The following is a 10,631-nucleotide window of genomic DNA, read 5'->3' as shown; positions in this document are numbered from 1 at the left end:
TCACGTTACTGAAACAAGTTCCATCAGTCGCATGGCATTTCTATCTCCAAATTGTCGTGGCTGGATGGAGTTTGACCACCTTTGTGGTTTTGCACATTATAGCCAATAGAAATGCTTAGCTTACAGCCTGACGGGCGTCGTGCAAATTCGATTTATACCACGTCAAATTCAAATATCTTGATATTTGTATTTATGGGTTCATAATTTCTCGATGGAAACGGAATTTGCCCGACGCTCGTCGTGCACGAAACCTTATAACCGGATGCCGGTCGTGTAAAAACCGTATTATGCTCAACCGACAACTACATCGCCCAATCAGATTGCCTATAAAATATCTGACCAATCAAAATTCAAAAAGTTGTCGGTTATCCAATTATCGGCTCCAAATTTGTCGGTTTGATGTCGGATGCCACCTACATGTGCTCATAACTAACAAGTGTAAACGCCATATAAAAAACGTTCTTTGGATGTGAGGTGTAGAAATGAATATCTTGTGAGATATGCACAAAACAATTGCACCAGCGATTCCCCTAGTCTGGTTCTAGCCACTCACTGTGTACGACAATCTTGGATTGTTCACCATGAAATGTACGACTGCCAATAACACGCTGATAAGTACCCCAACTACGATTGCAACAACCCTTGTGTTTGTGCGTCGTCGAAAGGAGTCTCGGTGGTCAGTGGTAGGTACCATGCTTCGGTCATGCCAGCTCGATCTCGCGCTGGTGTATTGAACGGGGGCAGGAGGTGTCCTCTGTAATGCGTTCGCACGAGTCTGTGAAACGTCGGCAGCACTGGCTGGTCTTTCAATGCACATATGTAGCTGAACCAGCGCACCCCCGCTTCCACTACACACGTCAGACACCACAATCAGCATCCCCCTCGTCATGGCCCACCGACCAATCGAAAAAGCCCGTTGGTAGCCTACCGTGGGTGACTTCTTCAGCGTGGTTCTTGGCCATAAACGTCAAAGTCGTGTCGTCGCGGCACTTGGTGAATCGAGCCACAGCCATCGGATACGTGTCGAGTCCCCGCGCTTCGTGCACGAGATGCACGAGCGCCAGGCGGGCGAGGACGTCGTCTGCCGTGTCCGCGGCGCTGTCCCAGAGCCCATCGTGACCGGGCAAGTCGCCGTAGAACGAGTCAAAATCAAGTAACCGCGTGGCCCAGCTCGTGAAGTGCTGCGACTCTTCTAACGCAATCCGAACAAAGTCGTCGTAAAAAGATCGAGGCATGTCGTTGGACGGGCCAAACCGGCAGATCATGTCCCACATCAAGTCGATCGCGTAGCTTTCTGCGTGGGCCACGCTACGAATCGAATGGGGATACTGGCTCGATGATGCTGACAGTGTCAGTCTGGGTACCTGTGGGCGAAGGCTTTCCGGTTGCCCTGCTTTACTTTTTCCTTCTTGCCCACAATGCGCACATAGTCTGGACGGGACGGCGCATCTGGAACGCTGCCGAGGTCGTCGAGAGGCCCCATGATGACGGTCATCTCGCCCGACTGCCACGCAGTTGCAAACGCATGAGTTTTCGAGGCTTTGGCAAAGGCGCAGCTCGTCGTCAGCACTTCGATCGCACAAGATATCAACGATCGCGACGACAAGTCTGTAGCTACATCAACGGAACTGGCAACTGCAGCATTCTCGTCCAAGCGCTCCGTGTGAATGGTGCTGCTGCCTGCCATATTGAAATGATGCTTCAAAACACTACCAGTAGAGTGGTATACTATGGTGCAAGTCATCTAAAGACTACCGATTTCGGCCATCCTCAGGAGGAGACGTTTTACTATTAAACGCCTCGGTTCTTTCAGTTAAACCCACGAAATGTTGACGTTAAATCATTATTAGTTACGTTTTTTACCTGGTAATTAGGTTAAACATTGTTAATAATCCGGATACAATGAAAACGTTCGTACGGATAAGTGCTGTATACAAAGACCAAGCAAGATATACTTGATACTCCTTTTCGGCCAAAAAGGCCGGTTGGTTTAAATTCTATTACTCGATCAATTTTTCACCAATCGAAAATCTGAACCGTAACTTCTGTTGGGCTTGTCCAGTTCTATCGTTATTACGGTATATTTTCCTAAATAATATCAATACAAAGTTGGAATAGCTGTCGAAAGTCAAGGCATTTCTTTGTAGTCTTTAGGTGACTTGCACCATACGTAGAACTAGAGCTTAGGAGCAGTAATGAATTTTCGAGTATTAAATGATTAGTTCACAGCTGTCAGTTTTGTTGAACTCGGTCCTTTTTTTATTTCTGGACAAAGCGCAAGCGATCCTCAGGTGGCATCCAGTGGAGTACTTCGATCTGGACATGATGAGCAATTGCCGCACGAGTGATAACGCTTGTATTGGTGGCTGCTAGCGCCACCATTTTATCAAGGACCAACTAACGGGAAACGTTAACAAAGAGAAAGGGCAATTTGCTGTTGCCAAAGGTCGCCATTGGGGATTGGTCAAAACGCACCAATGGGCGTACGTATCCACATATTGAAGTCGTGCGAAAATAAATGCAAGGAGAAGGCTCCCATGCACCGACAACTTGGCTCGACAGGACTAAGGCAGACTTGACCTCTAGCGACGAGTGGAACGTGTTGATGAATGCTGTCTACGTACAAGTTCAAGGCAGGTTGAAACTAAGCAAAACAAAGGTATCTTTACCGTACAAACTCCATTGCAATCAACGTGACATATCACTGGTAGCATTTTGGTGACCTCACCACAGACGAGCGCGTAATGTTGATGGCGCAGGTGGAGATCGAGCTGATGCAGCACGATGCATACGGAGCCTTCCTGAAGAGATTGACGCGGACCATGGATAACGTGTGTAAATATCATGAATTCGCTACGCAATTATCGTCTGAACAACGTATCTGCGGTCGTTGTAGCAACTAGCGATGCACGTTGACATTGCATTTGCACAAGAAGGAAACGCAGCTACCAAGGTCTATCTTTTCGCTGTAATATTGTTGCTCATGACTGTGGAATATGGTTGTAGCAAACTCTGGCCTTGCAATCGGCAGCCCAAGCCGCGAGTTTACTTGTCCAGGGCCTTCCAGCTGAGCAGCGCAGTATGCTCCGCCTGCTGTTCAACCATCCGTTTCCACCACCCTTTCGACCTCAGGTAACTATCACTACTGTACCAACTGCATATAATCATGCTTCGAACGACGCCATGTTGTAGGCGTGGAAGTTGTTTTTGAGCGACCCCACCACACGATTCAAGTTCGAGTCCAAGTGTGTGACCAATCGCATCGGCACCATTTCTGTGCTGGATGCCCAGTTTACCGTGAAGTGTCAAGTACGTCGACATCGAAGGACGCAATACTAGGGCATATTCAATTGTGTGTTGTCGTAGGCAGTCCTGGACGCGTTTCCAAGCGTTCCCCCGTCGCGAAATATCCACATGGCCATGAAAACAGCCCTCTCGTACATCCACACCATCACCCCCCAAGCATTTAGTACCTTGGGGGAAGCGTACTTTTCGCTAGTGCTTCCCCTGCTGTTGGTATGGCCTGATGCCGACGCCAGCTCTCTCGTCGAAGCGTACGCAACCCTGCTGGCCATAGTTCCCCGTCCGCATTTTGTGGACAAAGCATTTGTGTCTCGCGTCGTTGATCGTCTAAACACAGTCGATGCATCGTACGCTACCTCCCTTGTGACCCTCTTTCCGTCAGAGGTGCCGAACGTCTTAAAATAATGTTCATCAGTCATATTCATCACGTTACTTCAGACAACCCCCACGGCATCGTGGACGGAGCTACTTGAAGCATATATCGAGCGACTGTTTGTGGGCTATACGTCGCCCGACACGCTGCTCTTTATATGGGACCAATTGCTTCTCGTCGGGCATGGCCGGATGCTACCTGAGCTCTGCGCTGCCTTCTTGAGCATTTTGCAGTACGAAGTTGATGTCCACATCAATAGCCACCAATTGCTGACTTGTGCATCTAGACCACAATGGGTTCTAAGCACATCGTTCGCCGCCGCGGTGGCCACCATCACATCGCTGGTAAGCCTGCTGTCAACAGTATTGCTGCTACCTTCGCCACAGGTCATGATGATCGATGGGGGGTGGTTTATGATAGGCTCCCACGGTTCAAGTGTGGCAGATTCAAGAATGGATCGACCAGTACGCGTCTGCAAGCATCCGCCAGGACTTGCAACTGGAATCTCTCTCCACGGACTTTCATACCAATTACGTACGAACTAGTGCTGTTGGTTATGAATGCCCAATGAATGTCAACCTAGTCGAATGAGCCAACATCCATTGTGATTCCACCGCAAACTCCCCCTAAAGCCCCCGACATGATGACATTAACCCCCAGAACCGACCAATCAGTCGCCCCCGTCAGCGCCCGGCTTGCCCTACTTTCCCCAACCTCCAGTCCGCGTCACGTCGCACCACTGTTGGAACCCCTCGTCGTTGAAAATGCATTCAATCCGCTCGTCAACGAGTTGCACTCATCGTTGACCGCTTGTACGTTTGCACATTCGTGTATACTGGTATCCATCTTTCCATGGTCAACAAGCACATGATGTCGTTCTGTTTCCTTTACAGTGTTTATTGGCTCCCCCGAAGATGGGGTTCATATTCAGCACCAACGGGACGCCCTCGAGACGGCAGCCGCGGCCGCCGCCAATGGTTTTGCACGACATGTCGACACGTTTCGAGAGTCCATAGCATCCGGTACGAAGAATGTTTTTTTCTGCAACCGAACGGTATTGTTCATTTCATGTGATTTTTCGCCTAGCCTTCCTAGACAACGCCCCACAGATCAACGTCACCGCGTCCGCGGAAGAAGCGTTCCAAGCTGATTTGGTGCTTCAATCTCAAAAAGCAGTGTTTGGCCGGTACGTTGTACCACAATAAGCCCGACAATGAACGAACCTTGTAGCACATACACTTCAAACGAAGTGCGGGGACTTACAGGCAAAGCTAAGGCTGCTTACGACAAGAAGTACCCCAAGGTAAGAAAGGCACCTATCTCTATTCCCCCTCGTTGCAACTCTAGATCGTTCGGAATTTGGTTTGATATGTACCGCGTAGTACATGTCGACGTATACTCAAAAGCTCGCCAAAGCTCGAAAATGATTTATCATCGTTGCATATGTTATGCGTCGTTGAGGGAGCTGTCGACAGACGACAACCGCCGCAGTGCTGGCGCGGGAACCGCCGATGCTTTTTTCTTTCCCGGTGGTTCTACACTCATGTGAAGAAGTATCGTAAATATATATATATAAACCATCAACGTACTGGCGGGGGACGGAGCTGCTGCTGCTGCTTGTTTGAACTGTTGCTTGGACTGCACTTGGGCAGTTTGCAATGGTGGCTGCTTTCGCTTGGAACTGAATGGATTAGGCACCCCCGTGTCCGCCACAAGCCGCCGACGTCGCATGCGCTGGCGAACGATTAACCCTCGTCCAATTCGCTGGATGGCCACGGAGGCTCGGCGCCTGGCGTCCATCAGTTCCTTCTGGATCTGCTGGCGACGACTGGAGCGCTGCTCCCGCCGCCGCTGCAGCTCGGCCCGTGCATTTCGTTTCGCCAAATGGTCTCGAATCTTGCGCTGAATCACACACGCCGCGTCGACTGCGAGGTCATCCTAGAGTCATATTTCCCCATTGTGATCAATCGTTGATGGAAATGATGACAAAACATGGGAGGGGGTACACAACCTTGATTCGCTGGAGCGCCAATTTAGCGTGGTATATGCGCATTTTGGATCGACAAAACGACTACACGACACGGGGCGTCAAGAGCGCTGGCTCTAGGGGGCTCGTTCTCGCCCACATGATCATCATCACACGTCTACCTGAATCCGGACGGCGCTGACGTGCGCGAGGGCGCTGTGAGCCGCCGCGACATGCGTCCGCGCCAACATGCCGCGAACGTGCCGTTGAATCACACTACTCGCGTGGGTTTTCTCGGTGAGCTCCAAGCGCCGTTTGTCTCGCAATTCTCGCCGCACTTCGCGCTTAAAGTTGAGTTGCTATAGCATGACAAAGCAGGTGCACATAACGTCATATGACTCGTGTTGGGTCGTGCGACGACGGAGACGAGGGGGGGTATGACCAGCCCGAGCTCCTCGCCATCGCGACCAAACTACGACTGGAATTGGTTGTACCAGTTGTTTCTCGTCAAACTTGGCTTGCATGCGAATCTTATGCTCGGCACGCAACTTGTCGCTTAGCACGAGGCGCTTCTTTCTATGCCATCATCAAGAGTCAAATCGTCGACTACCGGTCGTTCGTTCGTAGGGTAGTTAGTTGGATGGACGTCATTCTCACTTCATGTCGAGCGACCCAAGGCTAGAGTCTGTGTACGGGCCTTGCAGAAACCCGTGGGTAAAGTCCATGTGCTTGGCGTGGGGGTTCACAGGACTCACGTTCAGTCCAATGTCTTGAAAGTCGACGTGACGACCGTACTCAAAGCTAATAGGCATAAACACACCATACAATAACGAACATATTCCATCAATTCAATGAGCAAACGTCATGGAGGGGGGGCTCTATGTGTGTTTTGCATAAGTTACCCCGAAGTGGTGCGGTACCATGGGTGCACGTCTCGTCGTTCTTGAGCGAGTTTCCCCACCGAGAGGGTGTTGGAGGAGCGGATGGCGGGGGGATTTAGGCGGGGCAGCGTCAGGTGCTGGTTGGACGCCTTGGCTAGCCCGTACGAGTTGAGCGACAGCATCGTGCTGCTTGAACCCACTGGATGTTCGCAGGGGACTGTCTATTTTTAGCGGCAAATAGCCACCGGTTGTAGTCAAAAGCGAACTACTACTATATAATCAATGCGACCATGAGCATCTCGTGTTATCGGAAATCATCACATCAGGAGGCGCTGGGGGTTGCGATGGGTTTGACTATGCTTGCATCTTAGTCTATGAGTAGCACCACTTTTATTGGCGACTGAAGGAAGGGCGGGGGGTCTGATAGAACGACTGTAACCATATATCACTTGGCAACCACTCTACTAGAGTGGCTTAACAAGGGCCCACCTCACATTGCAATCGATCCAGCTTTTGGGGCTGGCCTTAGAAACAAACGATAGTGCGAATAATCTGCAGTTGAATATTGCGCAGGTTTACTATCTCTCACTCACGGTCGCAATGTGTTTAAACTACTTTTTTAACGTGCCCTTTCGCTCTAATCATGTGACAGAGGTGCATCGGTAACGGCAGCTCGAAGTTGCACCAACAACGGATGGTCGTCCGTCTGCGCGGCCAACAGGTCCGCCGTGGCGTCGTCGTGGATCATGGACAGCAGAACCTGCACCACGACGTCTGCGGTGGCGCCGATAGAGTACCGCATCACCAACCCTTCCAGCATCTACAATACACGTTATGCATATCGTCATAACTACGCTATAATACGATATATATAAATATATAACGTACCCCCAGTCCCGCAACGGGAGACGGACTCCAGGGACCCAACAGCTGGCGACCCCAGTACGATGCAAGCACGGGATGGACGTACCCCGTGAGGCGTACGTGTGTCATGATGTCGTTCCAAGTACGGTCGGGGCTGCGACTGGCTTCGAGTTGATAGGGGAGCTGATACACTACTACTTGGTCTTCTTTCTCGCTATGAAGTGCTGGTGCAGGGTCTACAAGGCCAATATTACCACTATAAACGGCGGTCACAATAGCCTATGCCAAACAAAATCAAGGCATGTAACCGCATAAGTACCTTGAAGGGGGGTGCTACGTGGGGTCACAGCTTGAGCGACGAGGGATCGATACACCCATCTAAGTAAATGCCCCATCACGTTGTCGCAGAACTGCAGCATAAGGTAGTCGTTAAAGCAAGCGAGAAGGGTTCGTACAGCGGACGCGACGCTGCTGCATGGAATGGAGGGTTAGAGGCGGCGAGGGTGCTGCCGTCATGTCTAGCATCAACTTGGCGCAGCAGAACATACTTTGCATATTCGCGAGCAAGTACACAGTGCGTCAGGGCCCTCGAATACAGCACCTAAGAGGAACAACATCATATCAAGTCTGTGGCTTTGAAGTGAAAGGCATCACATTGAACATATTATCCATGGGATGTTGATGTGTTAGTAGTTTATGTACTTGGTTGGAGGTGGCCTTTAGAGTGGTCAAGAGGTACATGGCGGAGAGCGATCCATGGCGTAGAAATGGAAGGCACGATGTCACACCACGACCCTACGGAGTATAACGTCATCTCGATGACGTGATCGTTCATGAGACATGTACATGAAGTTCTTCCTGCAACGCTGGCTTCGTCGTGCCTACTTGGACGCACGTCGTGTGCATATGCGACAAGGCAGTTCGTTCACTATATATATACCGGTATAGCCCCACGTCTCAGGTACAAGCTGGCATGGTCCTCATGCGATGACGTGATCAACGTAATGTATGTATACCTCAAATCGAACGCACTGGGCTTGTCCAGATTCGACCACGGTAGATGGTTACTACTGCAGCACGAAGCCGGAAATGCCCCATCCCGCCGATGGGGTGAAGGGATCCGGTTGTCGTCGTCGTCGACGGCGTCCCACGCTGCCAGCCACACGCGTTCAAACTCGTGTTTGGAATATGTGACAGCGTTTCCGACAAACGTGCGCCACGGAACACAGCACGTGCTGTCCATCTAGTTGCACCATGTCACATATTATATACAACAACAACCCATCTAACTACAGTAGCTAGCTAGTTATTACCAGGAAGAGAGTGGTGGTCGGCAGCTCCAACACGGGTGGCACGCCATAGGCATCGACAACATCGTCAGTGACAACTGCCCACGGGCGCAGCGACAGAAGCGCCGACGACACGTCGTCACCATCCTTGTCCTGTATCCCCCCCATCCAAGGACAAAACAGATTTGAGTGCAAAATATATGATGATCCACATGGATATACTACAGTAACAGCAAGATGTATATATTGGAGTGCCAGAGATACTCTCAATTTCCAACAACGTTTATAACATGGATGGTTGAGTGAATGGGAACACAAATGGATAGAGAGTTCGGAGCTGCGACGATGTACGTACATGAGTGAGTATGATGCCGTGGAGGGGAATCCCTCGCGCTTGCAGCTGCCGCCGCATGTACGCCACGGATGCCCGCATGCCGTTGTCATTGGTTGTCATGGGACTGGCTTCCGGATAAAACATGCTCGACGGCAGCACGCAAAACGCGACGAGCGGGAGGTCGTGCGTCGCGTGGAGCCAGTCGGCGGCGGCCAGCGCATAGTTGTGATGGACGCGCCAGGTTTCTTGGATCCAAAGGACGATGGATTCTGGTTTGACGGATGGCGGCAGCGGCTGTGACGAAGATGCCGTGGGATGAATGACGTGGCATCGCCGTCGAAGGGATCGGGGCCAGGCGTCGATGAGGCTTGGAATGACCGACGGGCATGGAGGCGCCGGTGGAATGGGCGGATGACATGAGGGCTCAGCGTGGCTGACGGGAGAGGGCGGTGGAGAGTGGTAGTACGAGTTGTCGTCAAACATGGTGGTATCGACATCGCCTTCGAGGCGTAGCCATGACGCCAACGACGGGCAGTCGCTTGTGAGCGACGCGAGGACTTGCACCGCGTCCAGTTCTTGGCTACGGATGGGAGGGTGGTGGATGTGCGACAGGGTTGACGTGGGTGGAATCAGAACAGTGGAGGAGGAATCATCAGTCTGAGCCGGACCCCCCAAATCGATGGGAATCATCGACGCAGCTTGTGGTCGTATTGGAGGCAAAAGAGGCGTCGGCGGCGACGTCTGATTCTGAGCCAATACCACCTGATTCGAATCTGGTTGTGTCACTATGGGGGTATGGTCCGCCGCCGCCAGAGTCTGAGTCTGATCCATCAGAGTCGACTGTCGTGGTGGGGACTGCACAACCACGAGATTCGCCTCACATTCTTGCATACGAAGGGAGTTCCGTTTCGAGTCGACATGTGGGTCTTGCATGATGACAGCACCGCCACGCGCATCATCGTCCGTCGATAGACTTACCGGAAGCAACGACAGATCTAAGGGTTCCTTGGCCACGACGGGGCGCGACTCTTCTTCATGGATGGATGCAACGGTGGTATTCGATAGACGAGGCGAAGTTGTCGATGGACGAGGCGGCGTTGTGGATGGACATGGCTCTGGATTGTGAGTGGCGGGTGGCGTGGTGAGCTCGACGTCAGGTGTATCCTCGGTTTCAGTCGCACATGGAGTCGTCCCAACTACGCCATGAACGCGTTCTTGGCGGACAGTTCGCTCGAGAGATGCGGCTTTAATCGGTGATACCGACGCAGAGAGATGTGGGCTGAGGGGGGCTGACTGTGGATTCGACGACGACAGTAGCAGGTGACCTGAGATGGAAGAGTCGTCGACGTTGCCAGGACTGTCTTCGTCATCGCTCGGTTCATCCGAACTTTCGGGGCATATGTCGTCGCATAGTAAAGCCGACTGGGATTCAACGATTTGCGTGGAGGATGGCAGCACCATGGGATTTGTTGGTGTCTGACGATCCTCGTACGATTCAATTGCGGCCCACTATGGTCAAGTCGTTGGTTCCTTTGATTCACGCAGGCAACGAGGTCATAGATGTACCATCGTGGAGGTAATCGGTTCGCCATCCAAGCCATCCATAATGAGATACACTCGT

The 10,631-nt window shown here is 51.6% G+C and overlaps 4 protein-coding genes across 5 annotated transcripts; 1 reads left to right on the top strand and 3 right to left on the bottom strand.

Moving 5' to 3' along the window:
- Nucleotides 1-283: 283 nt before the first annotated feature.
- Nucleotides 284-1,711, bottom strand: H257_08710. 2 transcript variants are annotated; one of them, XM_009834738.1, is made up of 4 exons: nucleotides 1,365-1,711; nucleotides 929-1,308; nucleotides 554-848; nucleotides 284-413 (listed from the first exon to the last, which is right to left on the bottom strand). In XM_009834738.1, the coding sequence occupies exons 1-3, from the start codon at nucleotides 1,685-1,687 to the stop codon at nucleotides 625-627; spliced, it is 927 nt and encodes a 308-aa protein (XP_009833040.1). In that variant the 5' UTR covers nucleotides 1,688-1,711; the 3' UTR covers nucleotides 284-413; nucleotides 554-624. The 2 variants fall into 2 exon arrangements, with proteins under 2 accessions (XP_009833040.1, XP_009833041.1); XM_009834739.1 differs by lacking the exon at nucleotides 284-413 and having other exon boundaries at nucleotides 440-848.
- Nucleotides 1,712-2,506: 795 nt separating this feature from the next.
- Nucleotides 2,507-5,274, top strand: H257_08709 (hypothetical protein). The gene is made up of 14 exons (XM_009834737.1): nucleotides 2,507-2,659; nucleotides 2,712-2,831; nucleotides 2,897-2,953; nucleotides 3,007-3,132; nucleotides 3,193-3,309; nucleotides 3,367-3,687; nucleotides 3,742-3,908; nucleotides 3,963-4,020; nucleotides 4,097-4,210; nucleotides 4,260-4,488; nucleotides 4,570-4,698; nucleotides 4,763-4,862; nucleotides 4,907-4,979; nucleotides 5,059-5,274. The coding sequence occupies exons 1-14, from the start codon at nucleotides 2,519-2,521 to the stop codon at nucleotides 5,101-5,103; spliced, it is 1,797 nt and encodes a 598-aa protein (XP_009833039.1). The 5' UTR covers nucleotides 2,507-2,518; the 3' UTR covers nucleotides 5,104-5,274.
- On the bottom strand, nucleotides 5,030-6,735 carry H257_08708 (hypothetical protein). The gene is made up of 7 exons (XM_009834736.1): nucleotides 6,545-6,735; nucleotides 6,300-6,443; nucleotides 6,137-6,218; nucleotides 5,825-6,001; nucleotides 5,688-5,747; nucleotides 5,266-5,614; nucleotides 5,030-5,211 (listed from the first exon to the last, which is right to left on the bottom strand). Exons 1-7 carry the CDS (start codon nucleotides 6,703-6,705, stop codon nucleotides 5,123-5,125), a joined length of 1,062 nt encoding a protein of 353 aa, XP_009833038.1. The 5' UTR covers nucleotides 6,706-6,735; the 3' UTR covers nucleotides 5,030-5,122.
- A 330-nt stretch (nucleotides 6,736-7,065) lies between these two features.
- On the bottom strand, nucleotides 7,066-10,598 carry H257_08707 (hypothetical protein). The gene is made up of 10 exons (XM_009834735.1): nucleotides 10,577-10,598; nucleotides 9,032-10,519; nucleotides 8,701-8,829; nucleotides 8,404-8,630; nucleotides 8,234-8,315; nucleotides 8,090-8,182; nucleotides 7,843-7,988; nucleotides 7,707-7,765; nucleotides 7,412-7,623; nucleotides 7,066-7,343 (listed from the first exon to the last, which is right to left on the bottom strand). The coding sequence occupies exons 1-10, from the start codon at nucleotides 10,577-10,579 to the stop codon at nucleotides 7,161-7,163; spliced, it is 2,622 nt and encodes an 873-aa protein (XP_009833037.1). The 5' UTR covers nucleotides 10,580-10,598; the 3' UTR covers nucleotides 7,066-7,160.
- Nucleotides 10,599-10,631: the final 33 nt, after the last annotated feature.

The sequence above is a fragment of the Aphanomyces astaci genome (assembly GCF_000520075.1).
Source record: "Aphanomyces astaci strain APO3 unplaced genomic scaffold supercont1.20, whole genome shotgun sequence".
NCBI lineage: Eukaryota > Oomycota > Saprolegniomycetes > Saprolegniales > Verrucalvaceae > Aphanomyces > Aphanomyces astaci.
This window is presented reverse-complemented; position numbering and strand designations above follow the sequence as displayed.